The sequence below is a fragment of the Macaca mulatta genome, chromosome 14 (genome assembly GCF_049350105.2).
Source record: "Macaca mulatta isolate MMU2019108-1 chromosome 14, T2T-MMU8v2.0, whole genome shotgun sequence".
Taxonomy (NCBI): Eukaryota; Metazoa; Chordata; class Mammalia; order Primates; family Cercopithecidae; genus Macaca; species Macaca mulatta.
Genome location: NC_133419.1, coordinates 8,194,653 through 8,221,239, shown reverse-complemented (window position 1 = coordinate 8,221,239; position 26,587 = coordinate 8,194,653). Strand labels below are relative to the sequence as shown.

The 26,587-nt window shown below is 45.8% G+C and overlaps 1 protein-coding gene across 8 annotated transcripts in view; it reads left to right on the top strand.

Annotated features, from left to right (window-relative positions):
- Positions 1-26,587, top strand: part of PACS1 (phosphofurin acidic cluster sorting protein 1) — a 172,156-nt gene that overhangs the window by 123,917 nt on the left and 21,652 nt on the right. For 6 of the 8 annotated variants that reach the window (XR_013403551.1, XR_013403552.1, XR_013403553.1 and 3 more), the window contains exons 3-10: positions 12,785-12,874; positions 13,560-13,685; positions 18,360-18,504; positions 18,751-18,842; positions 18,926-19,006; positions 21,986-22,045; positions 22,873-23,033; positions 23,396-23,489. Coding sequence is in view for 5 of the 8 variants with exons in the window: in XM_028833214.2 (XP_028689047.2) it covers positions 12,785-12,874; positions 13,560-13,685; positions 18,360-18,504; positions 18,751-18,842; positions 18,926-19,006; positions 21,986-22,045; positions 22,873-23,033; positions 23,396-23,489 (849 nt within the window). In the remaining 3 variants the exon portion in view is untranslated. Of the gene's footprint in view, positions 1-12,784; positions 12,922-13,516; positions 13,686-18,359; positions 18,505-18,750; positions 18,843-18,925; positions 19,007-21,985; positions 22,067-22,851; positions 23,034-23,395; positions 23,490-26,587 lie in introns of all 8 variants that reach the window. The other 2 variants (XM_077962230.1, XM_077962233.1) reach the window with 2 other exon arrangements.

Genomic DNA, 26,587 nt, shown 5'->3' with positions numbered 1-26,587 from the left:
CATAATGTGGTGACTATTGATAGATAAACCTACATAAACAAAATATTAATAGATATATCTACATACACAAAAGCTTTTTGGGATTCTTTCTAGGAGTGTAAAAAGGACCAGGCACAGTGGCTCATGCCTGTAATCCCAGCACTTCAGGAGGCTGAGGTGGGCAAATCACGAGGTCAGGAGATCGAGACCATCCTGGCTAACATGGTGAAACCCCGTCTCTACTAAAAATACAAAAAATTAGCTGGGCATAGTGGCGGGCGCCTGTAGTCCCAGCTACTTGGGAGGCTGAGGCAGGAGAATGGCGTGAACCCGGGAGGCGGAGCTTGCAGTGAGCAGAGATCGTGCCACTGCACTCCAGCCTGGGCAACAGAGCGAGACTACGTCTCAAAAAAAAGAGTGTAAAAAGGTCCTGAGGCCAAAAATTTGAGAATTATTATAGTAAAAGGAAAGAAACAATAAACAAAATAAACGAGAAAATTATATGTAGGCATTCCTTAAAAATTTTGTTTTATTTTATGAGATGGAGTTTCACTCTTGTTGCCCAGGCTGGAGTGCAATGGCACGATCTCAGCTCACTGCACCCTCCGCCTCCCGGGTTCAAATGATTCACCTGCCTCAGCCTCCCAGATTGCTGGGATTACAGGCATGCACCACCACACCTCACTAATTTTTGGATTTTTAGTAGGCATGGGGTTTCACCATGTTGGTCAGGCTGGTCTCAAACTCCTGACCTCAAGTGATCCACCCACCTTGGCCTCCCAAAGCGCTGGGATTACAGGTGTGAACCACCGTATCCAGCCACATTCCTTAAAATCTAATCCATTCCTGAAAATATGTTGGATGGCAGAAGCCTATATTTTATTATTTAAATGGGAAAAATAAGAAATACAGAATATTACAACACTGTAATTGTGGTGTGTAAATTACTCATATTTTGAGTAGGAAGACTAAAAGATGAGCCTATCAAAAATAATAACTATGGGCCAGGTGCAGTTCATGCCTATAATCCCAGCTCTTTGGGAGGCTGAGGTAGCTGGGTCACCTTAGGTCAGGAGTTCGAGACCAGCCTGGCCAACATAGTACAACCCTGTCTCTACAAAAAATACAACATTAGCCAGGCATGGTGGCACATGCCTGTAATCCCAGCTACTCAGGAGGCTGAGGCAGGAGAATCACTTGAACCCATGAGGCAGAGGTTGCAGTGAGCCAAGATGGCACCACTGCACTCCAGCCTTGGCAAAAGAGCAAGACTCTATCTCCAAAAAAAAAAAAAAAAAAAGAGGGAGGTGGGATGAAGTTGAAGTGTAGAGTTTTTATTGGTTTTCTCTTTGCTTCTTTATTTTTTGTTTTTGCAATCAGAGTTAAGTTACCATTCAGTTTTTAACGATGGGTTGTAAGATGTTATTTGCAAGCCTCATGGTAACCGCAAATCAAAAAACCCTGTAACATACACAAAAAGCAAAAAAATAAAAAGCAAGAAATTAAAACATACCATCCGAGAAAATCACTTTCACAAAAAGAAAAACAAGAAGGAAAGAAGGAAGGAAGACCACAAAACAACCAGAAAACAAATAACAAAATGGCAATAGTAAGTCCTTACTTATCAATAATAACATTGAATATAAATGGACAAAATTCTGCAATCAAAAGACATGGAGTAGTTGAATGCATTAGAAAACAAGACCCAGCTGAGCATGGTGGCTCATGCCTGTAATCCCAGCACTTTGGGAGGCTAAGGTGGGCAAATCACGAGGTCAGCATTTCAAGACCAGCCTGGCCAACATGGTGAAACCCCATCTGTACTAAAAATACAAAAAATTAGCTTGGTGTGGTGGTGCACGCCTGTAATCCCAGCTACTCGGGAGGCTGAGGCAGGAGAATTGCTCGAATCTGGGAGGCGGAGGTTGCAGTGAACCCAGATTGCACCACAGCACTCCAGCCCAGGCAACAGTGCAAGACTCTGTCTCAAAAAAACAAAACAAAACAGGACCCAGCTAGGCACAGTGGCTCATGCCTATAATCCCAGCACTTTGGGAGGCTGAGGCGAAAGTATTGCTTGAGCCCAGGGGTTTGAGACCAGCTTGGGCAGCATAGTGGAATCCTGTGTCTACAAAGAATTTGAAAAATTAGCTGGGTGTAGTGGTAGACCTACTCAGGAGTCTGAGGTAGGAGGATCACTTGAGCTCAGGAGGTTAAGGCTAAAATGAGCTATGATTGTGCCAGTGCACTCCACCTTGGGCAACAGAGTGAGATGCTGTCTCAGAAAAACAAAAACAAAAACATGACCCAAACATCTGTTGCCTACGAGAAACACGCTTGACCTGTAAAGACACATAGAGACTAAAAATAAAGGGTTGGAAAAATATACTCTATGCAAATGGAAACCAAAAAAAAAAAAAAAAAAAAAGAGTAGGCATAGCTATACTTACATCAGACAAAATAGATTTCAAGACAAAAATTGTAAAAATTGACAAGGTCATTATATAACGATAAAGTGGTCAACTCAGCAAGAGGATAACAATTGTAAATATATATGCACCTAACACTGGAGCACCCAGATATATAAATCAGATATTATTAGAGCTAAAGAGAGTGTTAGACTCCAGTACAACAATAGCTAGAGACTTTAACAGCCCACTTTCAGCATTGGACAGATTATCCAGACAAAATAAACTAAGAAACATCAGACTTAACTGCACTATAGACCAAATGGACCTAATAGATATTTACAGAACATTTCTTCCAATGGCTGCAGAATACACTTTTTTTTTCCTTAGCATGTGGATCATTCTCAAGGATAGGCCATATGTTAGGTCACAAAACAAGTCTTAAAACATTAAAAAAAAAAAAAAGTTGAGGCCAGGCATGGTGACTCACGCCTGTAATCCCAGCACTTTGGGAGGCCAAGGTGGGTGGATCACGAGGTCAAGAGATCAAGATCATCCTGGCCAACATGGTGACACCCCATCTCTCCTAAAAATACAAAAATTAGCTGGGCGTGGTGGCAGGTGCCTGTAGTCACAGCTACTCAGGAGGCTGAGGCAGGAGAATTGCTTGAATCCTGGAGGTGGAGGTTGCAGTGAGCGGAGATTGTGCCACTGCACTCCAGCCTGGGCAACAGAGCGAGATTCTGTCTCAAAAAAAAAAAAAAAAAAAGTTGAAATAATATCAAGCATCTTCCCTGACCATAATGGAATAAAACTAGAAATCAATAACAAGGAATTTCGAAAGCAATACACACACATGGAATTAAACCATATGCTCCTAAATGACCAGTGGGTCAATGAATAAATTAAGAAGGAAACTGAAATTTTCTTGAAACAAATGATAATGGAAACATAACATATCAAAACCTATGGGATACATCAAAAGCAGTACCAAGGGGGAAGTTCATAGCTAAGTGCCTACATCAAAAAAGAAGAAAAACTTCAAATAACCTAATGATGCTTCTTAAAGAACTAGAAAAGCAAGAGCAAACCAAACCCCAAATTAGTAGAAGAAAAGAAATAATGAACATCATAGCAGAAATAAATAAATTTGAAAAAAAAATCAACAAAACAACTTTTGGATTTTTGTGTGTGTTTTGTTTTGTTTTGTTTTTGAGATGGAGTCTTGCTCTGTCACCCATGCTGGAGTACAGTGGTGCAATGTCAGCTCATTGCAACCTCTGCCTCCCAGGTTCAAGTGATTCTCCTGCCTCAGCCTCCCAAGTAGTTGGGATTACAGGTGTGCACCACCATGACGGCTAATTTTTGTATTTTTAGTAGAGACGAGGTTTCACCTTATTTGCCAGGCTGGTCTCAAACTCCCAAACTCAGGTGATCCACTTGCCTTGGCCTTCAGTGCTGGGATTACAGGCATGAGCCATCATACCCGGCCAAAGAGTTGTTTTTTGAGAAGACAAAATAGACAAACCTTTAGCCAGACCAACTAAGAAAAAGAGAAGACACAAATAAATCAGAGATGAAAAAAGAGGTGACTGACATTGCAGAAATTCAAAGGATCATTAGTGGCTGCTATGAGCAGCTGTATACCAATAAACTGGAAAACCTAGAAGAAATGGATAAATTCCAGGGAAGATACAGCCTACCAAGATTGAACCATGAAAAAAATTCAAAACCTGAATAGACCAGTAACAAAAAAAAAAAAAAAAATAGCTAGATGCCATCAACATAGTCTCCCAGCAAAGAAAAGCCCAGGCCTTGTTAGCTTCACTACTGAATGTTACCAAACATTTAAGAAGAACTATTCCAAAACATAGAGAATACTTCCAGACTCAATCTGTGAGACCAGTATTCCCCTGATGCCAAAACCAAAGAAAGTGACAGGGCAGTATCTCTGATTAACATTGATGCAGAAATCGTCAAGAAAATACTAGCAAACAGAGTTCAGCAACACATTAAAAACATCATTCATCATGACCAACTGAGATCCCACGGATGCGCAAGGATGGTTCAGCATACACAAATCAATTAATGTGATACATCATATCAACAGAATGAAGGACAAAACCCATGTGATAATCTCAATTGATGCTGAATGGCTGGGCATTGTGGCTCCCGCCTGTAATCCCAGCACTTTGAGAGGCCAAGGTAGATAGATCGCTTGAGGCCAAGAGTTTGAGACCAGCCTGGGCAACATGGCAAAACCTCATCTCTGGTGGGGGGAATGTATATATACACACATACATATGTATATATTTTTTTTCTGAAAAAGCATTTGATAAAATTCAACAAGCCTTCATGATAAAAATCCTCAAAAAATGGATATGAAAGAAACATACCTCAACACAATAAAAACTGTATGTGACAGACCCATAGCTTGTATCAGACTGAACGGAGAAAAAAACTGAAAGCCTTTCCTTTAAGATCTGGAACAAGACAAGGATCCCCACTTTCACCACTGTTATTCAGTATAATAACTAGAAGTCCTAACTAGAGCAGTCAGGCAAGTGAAAGAAATAAAGGCATCCAGATTGGAAAGGAAGAAGTCAAATTATCCTTGTTTGCAGATGATATGCTCTTATATGTGGAAAAACCTACACTTCACAAAATAACTAGTAGAACTGATAAACAAAATCAGTGAAGTTGCAGGATACGAAATCAACATACAGAAATCAGTAGTATTTCTATATGTCAACAGTGAACAATCTGAAAAATCGAGAAAGTAATCCCATTTACAAGAGCTACAAGTAAAATAGGATACCTAGGAATAAACTTAACCAAAGAAGTGAAAGATGTCTATATTAAAAACTGTAAAACATTGATGCAAGAAATTTAAAAGGACACAAAAAGCGGAAAGATATTCCATATTCATGGATTGGAAGAATGAATATTGTTAAAATGTCCATACCACCCAAAGCAATCTACAGATTCAGTGCAATCCCTATCAAAATACCAATGACATTCTTCACAGAAATAGAAAAAACAATCCTAAAATGTATATGGAACCACAGAAGACCCAGAATAGCCAAAGCCATCCTGAGCACAAAGAAGAAACCTAGAGAAATCACATTATCTGACTTCAAATTATACTACAGAACTATAGTAACCAAAACAGCCTGGTACTGGCATAAAAACAAACACCTACACCAATGGAAGAGAATAGAGAATCTGGCAATAAATCCATACATCTACAGTGAACTAATTTTCAACAAAGGTGCCAAGAGCATATATTGGGGAAAGGACAATCTCCTCAATACATGATGCTGGAAAAACTGGATATCCACATGCAGAGGGATGAAACTAGACTCTTATCTCTCACTATATACAAAAATCAGATAAAAATTGACTGGATGCTTAAATCTAATACCTGAAACTATGACACTACTAAAAGAAAACATTTTTCCAACTGCTTTGGCCACTAAAATAATAAAAATATAAGAAAACATTGGGGGAACTCTCTAGGAAATTGATCTGGGCAGAGATTTCTTGTGTAATACCCAGCACTGGCAACCAAAGCAAAAATGGACATATGGGATCACATCAAGTTAAAAAGCTTCTGGGCCAGGCGCAGTGGCTCATGCTTGTAATCCCAGCACTTTGAGAGGCCAACAAGGGATCCCTTGTCCATCTGACAAGGGATTAATAACCAGAATATATAAGGAGCTCAAACAACTCAGGAAAATATCTAATAATCCTATTAAGAAATGGGCAAATGATCTGAATAGACATCTCTCAAAAGAAGACCTACAAATGATGAACAGGCATATGAAAGGGTGTGCAACATCATTGATTATCAGAGAAATGCTAATCAAAACTACAATGAGATATCATCTCACCCTGGTTTAAATGGCTTTTATCCAAAAGACAGGCAATAGTGAATGCTGGTGAGGATGTAGAGAAAAGGGAACCCTCATACACTGTTGGTAGGAATGTAAATTAATACAGTGAATATGGAAAACAGTATGGAGGTTCCTCAAAAAACCAAAATAGTCCCATGTAGCACTATTCACAATAGCCAAGATTTGGAAGCACCTAAGTGTCCATCAACAGATAAATTGATGAAGAAAATGGTACATACACATAATGGAGTACTATGCAGCCATAAAAAAGAAGGAGGTCCTGTCATTTGCAATAACATGGATGGAACTGGAGGATATTATGTTAAATAAGCCAGGCATAGAAAGACATACTTTGAATGCTCTCACTTACTTCTGGGAGTTAAAAATTGAAGTCATGGAGATAGTCTAATGATGGTTACCACAGGTTTGTATGGGCAGTGGGGCTGTGACGATAGTTAATGGATACAAAAACATAGAATGAATAAGATCCGGTATTTGGCCAAGCATGGTGGCTCACGCCTGTAACCCTAGCACTTTGGAAGGCTGAGGTGGGAAGATCCCTTGAGTCCAGTAGTTTGAGAGCAGCCTGAGCACTGTAGTGAAACCCCATCTCTTTTTTTTTTTTTTTTTTTTTGAGACAGAGTCTCGCTCTGTTGCCCAGGCTGGAGTGCAGTGGCATGATCTTGGCTCACTGCAAGCCCCGCCTCCCGGGTTCACACCATTCTCCTGCCTCAGCCTCCTGCGTAGCTAGGACTACAGGCGCCCACCACCACGCCTGGCTAATTTTTTGTATTTTTAGTAGAGACAGGGTTTTACCATGTTAGCCAAGATGGTTTCGATCTCCTGACCACCTGATCCGCCCACCTTGGCCTCCCAAAGTGCTGGGATTACAGGCATGAGCCATCACGCCTGGCCCCATCTCTATTTTTTAAAAACTTTTTTTTTTTTTGAGACGGAGTTTCGCTCTTGTCGCCTAGGCTGCAATGCAATGGTACAATCTCAGCTCACTGCAACCTGCACCTCCCAGGTTCAAGTTATTCTTCTGCCTCAGCCTCCCAAGTAGCTGGGATTACAGGCACGCACAACCATGCCCAGCTAATTTTTGTATTTTTAGTTAGAGACGGGATTTCACCATGTTGCCCAGGCTGGTCTTGAACGCCTGACCTCAGGTGGTCCACCCGCCTCGGCCTCCCAAAGTGCTGGGATTACAGGCATGAGCCACCACGCCCAGCCAAAAAAATTTTTTAATTATAAAATTTTTTTAAAGTGTTTTAAAGATCTGTGATATTTTATAGTGCAACAGGGCAATTACAGTCAATGTTAATTTATAGTACATTTAAAACTGAAAGTATAATTGGAATATTTGTAACATAAATAAATGATAAATGCTTGAGGTGATGGACCCCATATAACCTGATGTGATTATTACATGTCGTATGCCTGATCAAAATGTCTTATGTACTTCATAAATATACCTACTATATACCCATAAAAATTATTAATTAAAAAATTGAAATAAAGAATAAATGAAAAATAACAGTTATTCTTCAGACATCCAAGAAACCCCAGCCAGTTTCCTCAAATATCACTATAATACTCTTAATTTTTTTTTTTCGAGAAGGGGATCTCACTATGTTGCCCAGGCAGCCCTTGTACTCCTGGGCTCAAGCTATCCTTCCACTTCTGCCTCCTTAAGTGCTGGGATTATAGATGTGAGCCACCACACCCAGCAACAATACTGTTAAACATCTATATGAAAAGAATTTTTGGTTTAAATAAAAAGCATTTAAAACACCAGTAACCTGGCTAGTCGCAGTGGTTCGTGCCTGTAAATCCCAGCACTTGGGAGGCTAAGGCAGGTGGATCACCTGAGGTCAGCAGTTCAAGATGAGCCTGGGCAACATGGTGAAACCCCATCTCTACTAAAAATACGAAAATTAGCTGGGCGTTGTGGCTCACTCCTGTAGTGCCAGCCACTTGGGAGGCTGAGGCAGGAGAATCACTTGAGCCTGGGAGGCGGAGGTTACAGTAAGTCAAGATTGTGCCACTGTACTATAGCCTGTGCAACATAGTGAGACTCCGTCTCAGAATAATAGTAATAAAACACCTGTAACCTAATTTTTAAAATATATTAATATTAATAAATATTTTAATGTGCTATAATGTTACTTTAATATTTAGATATAAATGGTTTTGCTTCTATACTGCAAATGAAGATATACTGTTATATAGATAAACAAATGATACAAAAGTATATTAAAAATAATTTTGAAATTGGACCCTGGTTGGTAGTGCCCCAGGCACCTGGAAGAAGCAAATACTGGAACCCATGAAAGCTAAACCCTTGAGGAAGGGTAGGAAAGACAAGGACAGTAGTGCACCGTGCTTGAAAGGGCCGGACCTGGCTGTGATCCCGTAATACACTGCACTCTGCATCCTGCTCCCTGCACACGCAGATTCCTTCTAGCGAGTTTGAAATTCAGATAGTGAATTTGGGATAGAAAGTTTTACAGGTATTTAGAGCACATACTTGGGTGGTGATAGTTAATATGATCGTATAATGAGGCTACTGCTATTGGAAGGTGATGTCTGATAGTGACAATAAATAAGATAAAGGGGATGGAGAGGGCTGGGGTGGAGGAAGTTAACAGATTCCCTACGGTGGTCACGGTAGACCTGGTTGAGAAGATGACTTTTACCTAAAGACTTTGAAGGAGGTGAGGGCCGTTCAGGTATCTGGAAGAAGAGCCTTCCAGGCAGAGGGAAGAGCCAGGACCAGGCCCTAAGGCCTTCATATTCTATGAATATATGCTCTGAGCCGAGAAATCTGAAAAGAACCCTAAGCACTGATTACTTTTTTCAACTTTTATTTTGGAAAAAATTCAAACATGCAAAAGTAGACAGAGTAGTTTACAATTCCCTCGATCCCCTTTCCAAGCTGTAATGGTTATCAACTCATCGCCAGTCTTGTTTCATCTGTGTCCCCATCTGTTTCCCTTCACCAGTGTTATTTTGAGGTAATCCATACATCATAACATTTCACCCACAAATATTCCAATATGTAATTAAAAAATGTAGGCAGTATTTTTAAACAAAACCACAATACCATTATCACACCTTGGCCAGACACGGTGGCTCACGCCTATAATCCCAGCACTTTGGGAGGCCAAGACAAGTGGATAACTTGAGATCAGGAGTTCAAGGCCAGCCTGGCCAACATTATAAAACCTCGTCTCTACTAAAACTACAAAAATTAGCCGGGCGTGATGGCATGCACCTGTAATCCCAGCTACTTGGGAGGCTGAGGCAAGAGAGTCACTTGAACCTGGGAGGCGGAGACTGCAGTGAGCCGAGATCACGCCCCTGTACTCCAGCCTACTCAACAGAGCAAGACTCTAAAATAACAAAACAAAAACCTTAGTATCACGAAATCAGTGCTCAAATTTCCAGTTGTGGCATGAATCTCATAAATGTGTGGAAAGTCTTGTGGGAGAGAGTGGCTGTCAGTTTTGCTTTTTATAGTTTATTTGATGCATTCAGTCTTCCGTTGCCACTGTAGCGCTCGAGCTTCCGGGAGTCCTGAGGCCCTGGCCTGTGTGTGGGCTGACTGTGCTTCTGCTGTTATTTTATTTTTGTTGTTGTTTTTTGAGACAGGGTCTCGCTCTGTTGCCCAGGCTGGAGTGCAATGATATGATCTTGGCTTATTATTATTATTATTATTATTATTATTATTATTATTTTTGAGACGGGAGTCTTGCTCTGACCCCCAGGCTGGAGTGCAGTGGTGTGATCTTGGCTCACCGCAAGCTCCGCCTCCCGGGTTCACGCCATTCTCCTGCCTCAGCCTCCCGAGTAGCTGGGACTACAGGCGCCCACCACCACGCCTGGCTAATTTTTTTTGTATTTTTAGTAGAGACGGGGTTTCACCGTGTTAGCCAGGATGGTCTCGATCTCCTGACATCGTGATCCGCCCGCCTCAGCCTCCCAAAGTGCTGGGATTACAGGCGTGAGCCACCGCGCCCGGCATGATCTTGGCTTATTGCAACCTCTGCCTTCTAGGCTCAAATGATTCTCCCACTTCAGCTTCCTGAGTAGCTGGGATTACAAGTGCACACCACCACGCCCGGCTAATATTTGTATTTTTTTAGAGACGAGGTTTCCCAGTTTTGCTCAGGCTGGTCTCGAATTCCTGGGAAAGTGCTGGGATCACAGGCGCCACCACACCCAGCCTTCTGCTGATTTTATACCCAGCCTTCCCCCTGTGGCCGTTACCCATAGGCAGCATCACTACAGAATGACATAACCATCAGGGCTCTACTTCCTTGGTCTCATTTTGGCCTCATGAGTGGCCGAGGCATTTTTCCATGTGTGGAATTTTCCCCTAAGGGTCAGCACCACAGCATAGTACCATTTCAACGAACAATTCCCAGAGTAATCACAGCTTTGCCGAAGATGAGAGATGAGCAGCTCAAAACTTGTCATCAATTATAAACAGAGATGGGTGTGGGGCTCAAGTCTATGTAATCCCAGCACTTTGGGAGGCCACGGCAGTAGGATTGCTTGAGCCCAAGAGTTCAAGACCAACCTGGGCAATATAGCAACACCCCATCTCTACAAGTAAAAAATAAAAATAGTAAAAATAGTGTTTCAATGAGCAGCTCCTTGTTTACAGATTTTCTTCTTTTTAAAACTCATTCCTGGCCCAGTGTGGTGGCCTGTAATTCTAGCACTTTGGGAGGCTGAAGTGGGAAGATTATTTGAGCTCAGAAGTTAAAGACCAGCCTGGGCAACATAGTGAGACCTCGTCTCTTTTTTTATTTAAAAAAAAAAAAAAGAAAAAGAAAAAAACCATTCCCTCCAAGGTCATGGGATCAAGGGGGAAAAAAGAAAATAATATATAAAAATCATGCCCTTAGAATTTATTGTTTTGGATTACAATTTTTGAATGGAAATGTTTCTTTTTTGCCAGGCTACTTTCTAAAAGGGTTACTGTAATTTACTTTGCTTCAACAATGAATGAATTTGGAAATCCTACCACATCCTTACCAACTTTGGATGTTGTGGGGTTTTTTTATTATTGGTATTAATTTTTAAACTGCTTATTTTTTTTAGACAAATTTATTCAACACCGTTTATTTGTGTGCTGGGAATCATATTGAACAAGACATATCTTTGTCTTATGGATCTTGAAGTTTAGTGAGATTCAGTAACTGGCAGTAAGAGGGCTGTCTAACCCAAATATTAGGTTTGGAGCAGGGGAGGTTAAAGAGGAAGTTCTGGGAAAAAAAAAAAATTTCAGCTGAGATCTGAAAGATGAGTTGGTTACTTGTGTTCAGAAGCCAAAAAAAGCATCCAAGAAGAGAAGAAAAGTACATGAAAAGCCCAGAGACAAGACAGTGTGCCTGGGGAGTCAGAGGGAGGATCACTTGAAGTCAGGAGTTCGAGGCCAGCCCGACCAACATGGCAGTAAGAGGGCTGTCTAACCCAAATACTCGGTTTGGAGGGTGGGGAGGTTAAAGAGGAAGTTCTTGGGGGAAAAAAAAAAAGGAACGGTGGGCAGGGAGGGTCATATACACCCTGGAGGCTGACACTACCGGCCTCTTCCCCAGGAGTGCTGGGAACTCGCAGGCATTAACAAATCATTTTGCTGTGATAACCCTTTATGCACCCTACAGCATCATACATGTAAAATCAGACTTATGGTAGAGGCTTGATTCAAATAAGTACAGTAAGGATTCATGAAATATTTGGACTGGTAAGAATGTTTGGGCCGGGTGTGGTGACCCATGCCTGTAATCCTAGCACTTTGGGAGGCTGAAGCGAGCTGATCATCTGAGGGCAGGAGTTCAAGGCCAGCACATGGTGAAACCCCATCTCTACTAAAAATACAAAAAAAATTTGCCGGGCGTTGTGGCAGGCACCTGTAGTCCCAGCTACTCAGGAGGCTGAGGCAGGAGAATCGCTTGAACCCAGGAGGCGGAGGTTGCAGTGAGCCGAGATCGCACCACTACAGTCCAACCTGGGCGACAGAATGAGACTCGTCTCAAAAAAAATAAAATTTAATTTTTTTTTTTTTAAAGAATGCTTATAGAGTTTAGAAGTTGTTTGCAAACATAGTATTTCTTTTGGTCTGATTTTTGGTGACACAGCTTTGACAGATTTTTTTTTTCTTTTTATTATTAATATTATTTGAGACAGGGTCTCGCTCTGTCACCCAGGCTGGAGTGCAGTGGCAGGATCACGACTCATTGCAGGCTCGAACTCCCAGGCTCAGGTGATCCTCGCATCTCAGCCTCCTGAGTAGCTGGGACTACAGGCATGTGTACCCCCACCGAGACAAATTTTTTATTTTTTGTAGAAACAGGAGTCTCACTATGTTGCCCCAGGCTAGTCTCAAACTCCTGAGTCCAAGCAGTCCTTCTACCTCAGCCTCCCAAACTGCTGGGATTACTGGCATGAGCCACTGCACCTGGCCAAACAGACTTTTCTTCTCGGTTTCAGGGTTCAAAAAGAATTCTTCGCTCCAACGAGATCGTCCTTCCAGCTAGTGGACTGGTGGAAACAGAGCTCCAATTAACCTTCTCCCTTCAGGTGAGACTCTCCTAATCTTAGGCCCCTAAGATTCTATATCCTGGCTAGTCCCTAGACAGTCCACTAACCCAGAGACTGTTTTATCCCAGAGCCCCAATTCCCCAACTTGGGTGGGAATGAATAAAAGTCACCTGGAGGTTTATGGCTGGCCTGGAGAGCCAAAGCAACCCCTTAGCCATCCACGGTAAGGGTGTAGAAACCTGGGTAGGCACCATGGCTCCTTCCCTTCCTCTGCCTTGGCTAACAATTGTTAGCCATCTGCTACACCCCATCACCTCTCCTTAGTGATCCTTGCACCCCCCGTGGACCGTGCCACCTTCAGCCTCCACATCGGGTTCTCCGTCCTTCCCCTCTACTCCTTATCCCTCCTAGTCAGTGTCCCTCTCATCATAATTCCAGTAATTCCATGCCCGAATTGAAACACACGGAGAAAACACCTGATAAAGTGGCAAGGAAAGAGACAGTTTTCTGAACGGGTGTGGACCCCAGGGCCGTGGCGTGGAAGCCAGGCACCAAGCTGAATCAGTTCCACCAGCAGCAACTTCATGGCTCTCCTTTCAACCCTGATTGTCCCCTTTTACAGACAGGAAGAATTGAAGCACAGAAAGATTGTATGTCCTCTAGAACCCCTCAAGGACCCAGCTGCTCATTAACCATCCTTGACTCTGTGTTTTATATTTCATAGTACCCTCATTTCCTTAAGCGAGATGCCAACAAGCTGCAGATCATGCTGCAACGGAGAAAACGTTACAAGAATCGGACCATCTTGGGCTATAAGACCTTGGCCGTGGGACTCATCAACATGGCAGAGGTGAGAGGAACACAGTCTCCAGACTGTTGGCCTTTGAGTCACAGAGCCCACGGGAGACACCAGCCCAGCCATTTGAGCCTTCCAGATGATTTTCCCATCCTGCTGGCTAAGTGCTTAATTCTGTTTTACAAGTTAATTATTTGTTGAAAATTCAGAATATACTTGTTTTTATCAAGTACTTTTCCTTCATGAAAAGTTTTAACTTTTAAAAAGGTAAAGCTCAAAAAATTACATAAAATTTCAAACTTTCAGAAAAGTTACAAGAATAGTACGAAGAATTCCCATATGTGGATTCATCCAAGTTCTTTAACATATTACCACATTTCTTATTCTCTCCTCATAGACATATTGTTAGGTATTATTTTCTGAGCCAACTTTCTGAGAGTAGGTTGCAGGCACGACGCCCCATTACACGTTAATACTGCGCCATGTTAACTTCCTTAACATGAGAATACTCTGCTGTCTAAACTCCCTGCCACCATCAAGATCAGGACACTAACATTGAGATAAGATTGCCATCTAACTCACAGTCCCTGTTCCAATTGTGCTGAGTGTCTCAGTGATCTCCATCCCCTTTATGGGTCTGGGATTGATCTAGGATTACGTGCCGCATGTCACTGTGTCCTTTGTCCCCTTCAGTCTGCAGCAGCCCCTAGGTTTTGCTTACCTTTCATGCCCTTGACATTTTTTAAGCACGCAGGCTGGTTACTTTCTTGAATACTCCTCAGTCCAGGTTAGCCTGATGTTGCCTCAAAATTAGATTCCATCTGTGTTTCTGGCAGCGTTACCACAGAAGTGTTCTGTTCTCAGTGCAGCTTAGGCAGCACCTGATGTCAATTGGTTCCTTTCCTGGGGATATTAACTTTTAATTTTTTTTTTTTATTTTTACTTTTTTTTTTTTTTTTGAGACAGAGTCTCACTCTGTCGCCAGGCTGGAGTGTGGTGGCATGATCTCGGCTCACTGTAACCCCCACCTCCTGGGTTCAAGTGATTCTCTTACCTTAGCCTCCCGAGTAGCTGGAACTACAAGCGTGCACCACCATGCCCAGCCAATTTTTTTTTTTTTTTGTATTTTTAGTAGAGACTGGGTTTCACATGTTGGCCAGGATGGTCTCAATCTCCTGACCTTGTGATCCGCCTGCCTTGGCCTCCCAAAGTCCTGAGATTACAGGTGTAAGCCACCGCGCCCAGCCTTTACTTTCTTTTTTTTTTTTTTTTTTTAAGAGACAAGGTCTTGCTGTGTTGTCCAGGCTGGCTGGTCTCAAACTCCTAGGCTCAAGCAATCCTCCCTCCTCCGCCTCCCAAAGTGCTGGGATTATATGCATGAGCCTCTGTGCCCGGCCTGATATTATCACTTGGTTAACATGGAGTCTGCAGGGTTTTTCCACCACAAAGTTAATTAATAAGCATTTTTACTTACTGGAAAAAAATATTTTACGGGGAGATAAATATATTATGGGGAGAAAAAGGTAGGTAACTTATCTTTTTCTTTATCACATTTTCACCTACTGGTTTTAGCATCTATTCATGATTCTTGCCTTAATTGGTCATCACTATACTTTGATGCTTACCAGACAGTGAATTTCTAATCCCACCATTCCTTACATATTTATTAATTGGCTTTTTTTTTTTTTTTTTCCCCCTGAGAGGGAGTCTCACTTCATTACCCAGGCTTGAGTGCACTGGCACAATCTCTGCTCACTGTAAACTCTACCTCCTGAGTTCCAGCGATTCTCCTGCCTCAGCCTCCAGAGTAGCTGGGATTACAGTGGCCCGCCACCAGGCCCAGCTAACTTTTTTGTATTTTTAGTAGAGACGGGGTTTCACCATGTTGTCCAGGCTGGTCTTGAACTCCTCGCCTCAAGTGATCCGCCTGCCTTGGCCTCCCAAACTGCTGGGATTACAGGTGTGAGCCACTGCTCCCAGCCTCATTAACTGGCTTTCTGTAGTAAGATAGTGCTTTGCCTTTGCTCTCATTTATTTGTGTCAGTTATGGACCGCGGATTCCTGTTTTATTTGATGGGGCTGAATCTGCTACTATCATTTTTTTATTTTGATGCACAGACTTGTCAGGTTTGGCCCGTGGGAGCCCCTTCATGCCGGCTTCGAGTCCTTTGTACTGTATCTCATCATTCTTTACATCCTACCATACTTTCTGGTACAAAACATTTCAGGCTCATCTTGTACTTTCCCTGACCCAGCCCCAGAATGAGCAGATTCCCCAAGGAGCCCTGGTTCTTTTCAGTGGAGAATGGTGTGCAGAAACCAAGATCTGGGTACCAGGAGTGCCCATGTCCCCAACTTGGTGTCATCTACTCCCACTGAGCAGACAGAGCTGAGAGAGATCTGTCTGTATGCACACATGTGCTCGTGTCTACACACACGTCACAGCTCCTTTCAGGTCTAGGTCCAGATCTGTCTAACCATGAGCACGCATCGGTAATTTCAGTTCCAACCCAATGGCTTTTTATAGCTTTTATTTCTCCATATTTCTGATTCCCTTTTGGAATGGTAAGAAGTCAGGCTATGATTATTCTCAATACATGTACTCACTAGTGAAGCTCCCTGGGTGCCAGGCAGTTCCTCTCAGCCCTAACGGGAAGAAGAAAGCAGCCACTGATCTGTTTTTAAAATTATTTCTGTACTTTAATAAATAGGAACAATTTTGTGCCCATGATAGAAAATTTGAGATAGTCCCAGCCCGTCTTTCTGTCCTGCTCAGTGAGTGTTTGTGTCAGTGTGGAGACAGGGGGCAGTGAATTCCCACCAGCACCCCCTGCCCCTGCTACGCCAGGCGCTGCCATTCCCTGTAGACTGGGCCCCTTTTCCTTATTGCCAGTGATAGGCGACCACCACCTGTAGGCCTGGCCTCACCCAGACTCAAGAGCAAGTTTCTCTGTAAAGGACTTACACTAAAATTAGTCCTAGAGATTAGCAACTATTTCTTTTGTTCCCTCCCTCCCTCCCTCCCTTCTTTCCTTCCTTCCTTCCTTCCTTCCTTCCTTCCTTCCTTCCTTCCTTCCTTCCTTCCTTCCTTCCTTCCTTCCTTCCTTTTTCTTCCTTTCTTTCCTTTCCCTCCCTCTCTCCCTCGCTCACCTGCTCTCTCTCCTCTCTCTCTCTCTTTCTTTCTTTCCATCTTTCTTTCTTTCTTTTCTTTTCTTTTTCTTTTCTTTCTTCCTTTTTTCTTTTTTTTTTTTTTTTTTTGAGATAAGAGTCTCACTGTCACCCAGGCTGGAATGCAGTGGTGCAATCACAGCTCACTACAGCCTCGACTTCCTGAGCTCAGGTGATTGTCCCATCTCAGCCTCCTGAGTAGCTGCAACTACAGGCATGTGCTACCACACCAAGCTGATTTTTTTATTTTTAGTAGAGACAGGGTTTCACCATGTTGCTCAGGCTGGTCTGAAACTCCTGGACTCAAGCAGTCTGCCCGCCTCAGCCTCCCAAAGTGCTGGGATTGCAGGAACAGACTACTGTGCCTGGCCGAGCAACCATTTTCTATATTTTATTTTATTTTATTATTAATTTTTTTTAGATGGAGTGTTGCTCTGTTGCCCAGGCTGGAGTGCAATGGCATGATCACGACTCACTGCAACCTCTGCCTCCTGGGTTCAAGCGATTGTCCTGCCTCACCCTCCCGAGTAGCTGGGACTACAGGCGCCTGCCACCATGCCTGGCTAATTTTTTGTATTTTTAGTACAGACGGGGTTTCACCGTGTTAGCCAGGATGGTCTCGATCTCCTGACATTGTGATCCGCCCGCCTCGGCCTCCCAAAGTGCTGGGATTACAGGCATGAGCCATCGCGCCTGGCCCGAGCAACCATCTTCCATCGTGATTGTTATCTTTAAGCACATGGCCCTGACCAGCACTTCTGGGGATAATTTTAAAGCTAAGACCTTAGGCCAAGTGCAGTGGCTCATGCCTGTAATCCCAGCACTTTAGGAGGCCAAGGCAGGAGAATTGCTTGAGCCCAGGAGTTCGAGATCAGCCTGTGCAACATAGTGAGACCCCATCTCTACATAAAATTTAAAAATTAGTTGGGCATGGTGGTGTGTGCCTGTGGTCTCAGCTACTGAGGCTGAGGCGGGAGGATCACTTGAGCCTGGGAGGTCGAGACTGTAGTGAGCTGTGATCACACTATTGCATGCCAGCCTGGGTGACAGAGTGAGACCTTGTCTTTAATAATAATAAAAAAACAGGCTGGGTGCAGTGGCTTATACCTGTAATCCCAGCACTTGGGAGGCCGAGGCGGGCAGATCACGAGGTCAGGAGTTTGAGACCAGCCTGGCCAACATGGTGAAACCCTGTCTCTACTAAAGATGCAAAAAAATATTAGCTGAGCATGGTGACAGACGCCTGTAATCCCAGCTACTTGGGAGCCTGAGGCAGGAGAATTACTTGAATCTGGGAGGCAGAGGTTGCAGTGAGCCAAGATTGCGGCACTGCACTCCAACCGGGGTGACAGTGAGAGGCTCTGTCTCAAAAACAAAATAATAATAATAATAAAAAAAGTAAGACCATGAAGCAGTAGGACAGTAGACACGGATTTGAAAGTGAGGAAGAAAATGTATCAGCAGAATGCTGTTGCTGCTGGGGGGCTTGTGCGTTCCGTGGCTGCGTTTCTCCAGGTGCCTCTGTAGTAACATGCCTCCACCACCTCCCCTTGCTCCTAGGTGATGCAGCATCCTAATGAAGGCGCACTGGTGCTTGGTCTACACAGCAACGTGAAGGATGTCTCTGTGCCTGTGGCAGAAATAAAGATCTACTCTCTGTCCAGCCAGCCCATCGACCATGAGGGAATCAAATCCAAGCTCTCTGGTAAGATGCATGTAGCGTCTGGAGACCCTACAGCCCATCCTGGGAAAGCTGAACAAGACAGTGCCCGAAATGTTCCTGGGCAAGAGACCTTTAGAGACCCCTGGAAGTAAAATGTGGCTTTGGCCCTGCCCTCCCCTCCACCCTGGCTGTGTTTCCCCCAAAGAGAACCATTGATTCCAGCCCATCGAAGTCTCTTGGGCCAGATCTTCCCATTGCAAGGTTATCTGACTCAGGTGTCTGTTGCAGATCGTTCTCCTGATATTGACAATTATTCTGAGGAAGAGGAAGAGAGTTTCTCATCAGAACAGGAAGGCAGCGATGATCCATTGCATGGGCAGGTAACTTTCCATGGTCCCTCACGTGGAGCATCCAAGAAACTCCTGGAGTTTCCCACCCTCATTCTGTCCCCGTACCCACTTAGGACTTGTTCTATGAAGACGAAGATCTCCGGAAAGTAAAGAAGACCCGGAGGAAACTAACCTCAACCTCTGCCATCACAAGGGTGAGCCTCAAAGGTCTGGGGAGTGGTTGGCTAAGATTTTCAGTCTGGGGGTAGGTTGGCAGCAGCATCTTCAGGTCTAGAAGAGGCTCCTTAAAATATATCAACACAGGGTCATCCCGTCAACGATTCCGATGCACGCTGTGTATCCTCACCACCACCCAATTAGACTCACTGTTGTTGGGAACCACCATTACTGATAAGAGTGTTATATCCTTCAGGTTATTGTTGGATAGAAAAAAGGAGGAGAACCCTTCTTTTAGAATTCAGAACAGATAGTGGTCCATCAGGGAACAGACCACCTCCCACCCACTCCAGTGGCTGCTTCATGTCACATGCTGTCCTCTGCAGGGAGAAGGCCAGCTCCCTCTAGGAGTTGTTTTAATCATGTGCTGAACTTATGCAGAGATAATAGGCCAGTCGTGGGGTGCTCCTATGACCTTGGGCTTGCTAAGCTTTAATTACATCAGGTATTGTTCCTGCCTTAACGGATCCATAACCTTGGAGACCAGGTGCCTTTTGATACTTTTCCTAAGAGTTCCGCAAGAGTCACTGTTTTGATGACATTTGAGTCCTGGACTGAGAAGCTAAAAACCTGAATTCCTAGGTGGTCTTTTAACAGATTCTGGAGTACCTGCATGAAGTGTGGGAGGGCCAGAAGTGCTGGGAACGTTTCCGAAGGGGGAATTCACAGCTCCATTTCCCCAGAGGCATCCTGATTCTTCCCAGTGCAGAGCTAGCCTAGGGACCAACCCCTGAGAGCTGAGATGCCTGCCCCTTCAGGGATGATAGGAGGCCAGATGCTGTCACCTCTCCCATCACACTGAGGTGTCACTGGACTTCAGGTAAATCTGCAAGACTGTGAACTGGATTTCCCATCCAGTCAGCAACTAGGGAGCGGGAGGACTGTTTCCTTGTCCTTAGGTATCCACCTCTTGATTGGTGCTCCAAATGGTCCCCATAAGGTGTGTCACCAGTGCCCCAAATGCTTGACCTCCCTTGCACTCTGGAAATAGGGAGTGACTGTAGGATCTCTCTGTAGTCAGCCCCTGCTGCTGAGTCTTTCTTTTTCCTGCTCTGTAACCAGAAAGCGGCCCTATTTTCTTCCCAACAGGTGCCCCCAGAGCTTAATAAGTCACCTCATCCTATGTGGGGTCTCCTCCTTGGCATGACCCTGGCACATGACTGGAATTCAGTGCTCCTGCTAATGTTCACTCCTCCAGAAGTGTTTTTCTTTTTTTTTCTTTTTAAGCTGCAGGCACCTTCCAGTTCTACCCCAGAGACTTAGTGACCTCCCTTAGTGCCTGTCTCCTCTGTGCATGCGCATTCTTCTGTCTCACCAAGAACACAGATGTACTTGACCTTCTCTGAACATGTCTCATGCTGCTCTGTCACTGGGAGCTCGACTTTTTTTCTCTGCTGTGAAGGCCCTTTCTCCCCTTTCTTTGAAGATTTATCGGTCTTGCAAGTTCATTGTTTTCATCCCCAGGCAGCAAGTCTGTCATTCAGGCAGGAAGTACATATGACCACAAGCTAAGCATCATGCCCAGAGACAGATAAAGGCCCAGTCCATGCCATCAAGCGCACAGCATCTAGTGACACCACACATTTCAACAAATAATTACAGCCCAGTAGGACAGGCGCCAAAAGACATAGCTTTGCAATGACTCCAGGGAACTGTGGCCACCTGTCCCAGAAGTGCCAGGACAGCTTTCCAGATGAGATGCTGAGAGATAGGTTTTTTAAAATAAAACTTCACCAAGCGGATTTGGGCAAAATTTTTATTCAAGGCAGAAGATATCCTATATAAAGGCCCACTACAGTGCTGTGGCTCACGCCTGTAATCCCGGCACTTTGGGAAGCCGAGGCAGGCGCATCATGAGGTTAGGAGATGGAGACCATCCTGGCCACCATGGTGAAACCCCGTCCCTACTAAAAGTACAAAAATTAGCTGGGTGTGGTGGCGTGTGCCTGTAATCCTGGCTACTCAGGAGGCTGAGGCAGAGAGTCGATTGAACCAGGGAGGCAGAGGTTGCAGTGAGCCAAGATCACCCCACTGCACTCCAGCCTGACGACAGAGCAAAACTCCATCTCAAAAAAAAAAAAAAAAAAAAAAAATGCCCAGTACAACGGCGTACAGTTTTTCCCAGGAACTCGAAGCAGTGAGTTTCCACTTGACTATGGGGTGTGAAGGGTCAAATAGAGAGATAAGGTTAGAAACAGGCAGACCCAGGCTTTGGACACTTACAGGCCTGACTGCTGAGCTCTGTTCAAGTAGTGGAGGCCAGTGAAGACTTCTAGTGGGAGGGTAGCATGAGCAGGTTTGCACGCGGAAGGACCACTGTGGGCTGTGGAGGGAACAAGACCAGAAACAGGCGGGCAGGGCATGAGATGTCAGCTGAAGGCTGTTGTTGTGATCCCAGAGAGGCGAGGAGAAAGGCCTGAATGGAAACAGTCGTGTCACAGATGGAAAAGGGAGGATCCACGGTAGCCAGAATGGGCCTGTGGGGAGAACGGGAGGGAGAGACTCCAGGCATAGATGTGGGTTCAGGTGTGTTGGTGACATCAGTAAGAGGATCAGAGTGCAAGGAGAAGACGCTGCGTTCCACCATGGAGCTGGTAAGGCTGAGGTGCCCATGCTGTGCATGCGCAGGTGGGAGTCAGCAGTGGGCACTGTGGATCTGAAGGGCAAGCGAAAGAGATGAACTGGAAACCCACATTTGGGAGGTGTTGGGGCACAGTGGGGCGAAGGACCTGGGGATAGACATTCCTTCTCCCCGCAGCTGCACCCAAGGCCCAGGAGCCACACAAATTTGGCCTGTCTTCCTGAAAGGCTTTGAATGCCAAGGGCAGAGACCAAGTCCTCCAGTCTTCGTGTCCTCTCATAGCTCATCATGAAAGTGGGCTCTGGTGGATGTTTGTTCACTTGAATTGACCCCAAGTGGACGTTGCTGAGAACTATCGTGCTATTTGTCCCTACAGCAACCTAACATCAAACAGAAGTTTGTGGCCCTCCTGAAGCGGTTTAAAGTTTCAGATGAGGTACGGCCCCTTACTCCCAAGGTTAATGGTGAGTTGAATTCCCCGGGTTTCACCCAGCATCCCTGGTGTACACTCTGTATTGCCACTGAGAGTCAGGATTCTGGGATTAATATTCCTGCTCCCCGTGGCCTGCCTGGTAGAGCCCTAAGGAAGAGGGTGGCTAAGAAGGACTTAAGCGAGCGGAGGAGAGAAAGAGGCTATGCACACAACGTAGGGAAGCACAGCTACGCCCGACCCTTGGTGATGCCCAAGCCTCTGGTGTGCGATACAGGGACAGACCTGGCAGATGCTGCTGCGGTTGTCACTTAATTTCCCCTCTTATCCCATGGGAACATCAGTGAGCAGCAGCTTGTGAGGTGGAAATGTCCTTGGTGGTCAGCTGTGGAATAACCAGGAGTGGGCTGCTGAGAGAGAAGCAGTCTTTTCCCTGGGCACCGGGAGGGACCCATTTCTACAGGCTTCTAAGTGGGCTAACAGAGGAATAAAGATGAAAATTGTTGAGAGTGATTGCTTCGCCTTCCTGTGGGCTGTAAGGAGGGTAGGACGGGCCCACACAGGCAATGGGCCTCGGGATTCCTCAGCTGTCCCTCCTGGCACAGCTTCACAGTGTGGAGTGGTGGCAGAAACCAGGGGGAAGGTGGCCTCACCATGTCCCCTCCCTCAGGCTGGATCATGGAAATGACGTGAAGGTTACTCCAGCCAGTGTGAAGCTCTGGCGTGTCCCTTAAGCAGGACTATAAGGGTGGCCCAAGAGAAAGGAGCTGCTCATCAACCACAACTGTTAATAGGGGTGACCCTAAATTCAGAGACTCTTTTTTCCCCTGCAGGTGGGCTTTGGGCTGGAGCATGTGTCCCGCGAGCAGATCCGGGAAGTGGAAGAGGACTTGGATGAATTGTATGACAGTCTGGAGATGTACAACCCCAGTGACAGTGGCCCTGAGATGGAGGAGACAGAAAGCATCCTCAGCACTCCAAAGCCCAAGCTCAAGTGAGCCCCCCTCTCTGTAGCTGGCCTCCAGACTCTCCTTCCTGGTCATAGCAGTCTCCTGACCCCTCCCTCGCTGTCCCCTCTATTACCAGGGAATCCTGGTCCTTCATTCTTTGTGAACTTCTGGCTCTCTGGGAGAAGGTCACTGTTTTGCCTCTCACTGACAGAAGTCCTATAGGACTCTCAGGAAGTGCCCCCTCCCCCGACCCGACCCGCCTCTTCACCTTGCACTTCCCTGCTCGCCGGGCGTTCTGGACACCCGTAGCTTGTTGACCCGCCCTGAATGCCAGCTCCACTCAGCTCTCCCAGCGTGCTGTTCTGAGCCCTGGCAGCACTGACCCTGGCTGTGCTCTTCACCACAGGCCTTTCTTTGAGGGGATGTCGCAGTCCAGCTCCCAGACGGAGATTGGCAGCCTCAACAGCAAGGGCAGCCTCGGAAAAGACACCACCAGCCCTGTGAGCGAGACTGCGGCTACGGGGCGGGGCGGGACCATGCCATGTCGGGGCTCAGCACTCCGACCCTCTGCGTCTCTGATCAGGGCTCATGTTGTGACCTTAGAAAAGTGGCCTCATTGGCCGGGCACAGTGGCTCATGCCTGTAATCCTAGCACTCTGGGAGGCGGAGGCGGATGGATCATGAGATCAAGAGATCGAGATCATCCTGGCCAAGGTGGTGACAACCAGGCTCTAATAAAAATACAAAAATTTCCCAGGCGTGGTGGCATGCACCTGTAGTCCCAGCTACTCAGGAGACCGAGGCAGGAGAGTCACTTGAAGCCGGAGACAGAGGTTGCAGTGAGCCGAGATTGAGCCACTACACTCCAGCCTGGCGACAGAGCGAGACTCCCTCAAAAAGAAAAAAGAAAAGTGACCACATCTTGTTTCAACCTCAGTTTTCTTCCCCTCAGTCTGACTGGGAGCTTAGCTCTTTGGGGTCATTGCTGTGTCAGGCTGAGTTGTTCTTTTGGTCTGTTGCTGCCATGGCCCAGAGCCTTCCCTCTCAGAACACATACAACCTCCCCCTCTGCTGGGTGCGGTGACTCACGTCTGTAATCCCAGCTCTTTGAGAGGCCGAGGCGGGTGGATCACTTGAGCCCAGGAGTTCGAGACCAGCCTGAGCAAAAATGCAAAAGTTAGCCAGACGTGGTGCACGTCTGTAGACCAGCTCCTCGGGAGGCTGAGGCAGGAGGATCCCTTGAGCCCAGGAGGCAGAGGCTGCAGTGAGCTGTGATCGCACCACTGCTCTCCAGCCTGGGTGACAGAACAAGACTTTGTCTCAACAAAAACTTCTCCCTTCGTGTGCGTTCTGTGGTAGCTGAGAGTGTGGCATGGAGTGGGCATTTGGCCAGTGGTGAGTGGCCCTGCACCAGGCTGGGGAAGGAGCAGGTATGGAGAGGAGGGGAGCCACTGAGATGTGCTCAGGAGGCCCTAGTAGGCTTTATGGGACCAAGAATCCATAGAGGGGAGCAGTGCCCCGAGAAAGTTTATAATTTAGTCAAGAGGTTTCCATTTTTCCTGGTGAGCAAGGGGAAAAGGAGGCATATACTGTAACACCCGGAGCCACGACCTGGGCCTTGCTCCATCCCTCCTAGGAAAGGCCCTGCTCCCTCAGCAGATCGCAGGCAGGGGTGGGGGTGAGCCTGAAGAAACCTCAGACCCTAGGAAGCTGCTCTTCCTTCGTTTACAATGGAAGGCAAGTGAGCATTGTAAAGTGAGCGTTGTAGCGATGTGAGTGCCCAGCTTAGGGTTTGCCCTCCAAAGCCCAGTGTCTTTTCTGTAGATCAAAGAAACACGTCCTTTAAGTCCTCCTGTTCACCTGCTTTACTGGCAGATGAAGCCTAGTCATTGTTCACCAGGGGGAATACCAAACTCGCCCTGCAGATCGGTAGTAATTGTGCGGAGATGATAGGAAACAGGGGAGGCCTCCACCACTGAAAAGCACAGGTCTGAAAGGGCAGGTTCCCGTCCTGGAAACCACCGTCTCTTGGTGCATCCCCTGGCTGCACTTCTGCCTGCTGCCACCAGATGGGGCTCTCTCCCAGCGCACCACTTTTCCTGGTTAGGACAGCGCCCCACGTGGCGTTAGTGAGGAAATGCGTGGGAAACTGCAGCCCAAACAGACTCCTCCTTGAGAGAAACCGCAGGCCTGCCCCTGCAGACCCTGCACCCTAGACGCCGTTCCAGGCCGGGTTCATGGGGATTCAAGAACTGAGGAGACCTAGCTTTAAAAAAAAAAAAAAAACCCTTTCAAATTTATTTTTTATTTTATTTTATTTTGTTTGAGTTGGGGTTTTGCTCTTATCGCCCAGGCAGGAGTGCAATGGAGCAATCTCGGCTCGCTGCAACCTCCACCTCCCAGGTGCCAGCGATTCTCCTGCCTCAGCCTCCCGAGTAGCTGGAACTGCAGGCACGTGCCACCCATACCCTGCTAATTTTTGTATTTTTAGTAGAGATGGGATTTCACCATTTTGGCCAGGCTGGTCTCAAACTCTTGACCTCAGGTGATCCACCCGCCTCAGCCTCCCAAAGTGTTGGAATTACAGGTTTGAGCCACAGTGCCCAGCCTTTTTTTTTTTTTTTTTTTTTTTTTTTTTTTTTGAAGGGGGGTGGATAGGGTCTTGCTCTACTCCCCAGGCTGGAGTGCAGTGTGTACTCAGCCATCTCACTTTCTTTAGTATTAGTGTTTAGGATGTGGCTTGGAGATGCTTTTCCTCACATGGAACTGCTGAATGGCCCTGCTGAATTGACACCATCCACATGGGCAGACCCGACCCCTGGCCATGACCCAACCCCTGGCCATGAGAGGCAAATTCCTTCTGAACTATATGGGATGACTCTAGAAAGAAACCTGGGAGCCGGCTGAGGGAGGACTGTTTCTCAGTGTTCCAGGAATATAGAGCAAGTGCCCTAATGTAACTAAATTACTAACTGAGACAGTGCCCCAAAAGCAGTAAGCACTTAGGTGTTCACCTAACACTGTGGGTGTTCAATAAATGTTGGTTACCTGATTTATAAAACTTACAGAAAAAATTACCTAGACACACTGAGCCTTGGTGCCTCATCTGTAAGGTTGTGGTGTCGGTGTAGGAGCCCATTTGGCTCAAAAGCTAATTGAGGGTAGGCACAGTGGCTCACACCTGTAATCCCAGCACTTTGAGAGGCCGAGGCGGGTGGATCACTTGAAGTCAGGAGTTCGAGACCAGCCTGGCCAACATGGCAAAACCCTGTTTCTACTGAAAATACAAAATTAACTGGGCATGGTAGTGCACACCTGTAATCCCAGCTACTCACGAGGCTGAGGCAGAGATTTGTTTGAACCTGGGAAGCAGAGGTTGCATTGAGCCAAGATCCCGCCACTGCACTCCAGCCTAGGTGACAGAGCAAGACTCCATCTCAAAAAAAAAAAAAAAAAAAAAAGCCAATTGAGTGTCAGCCTTTATAATATGGTGGCCTAAGGGCCCCTGTCTAAGCAAAAAACACATTTGGGACAGAGTGGAGCTTCTGAGTTTGAGTCTTGACTCCACCACTCCACTGGCTGTGTGATCTTGGGCATG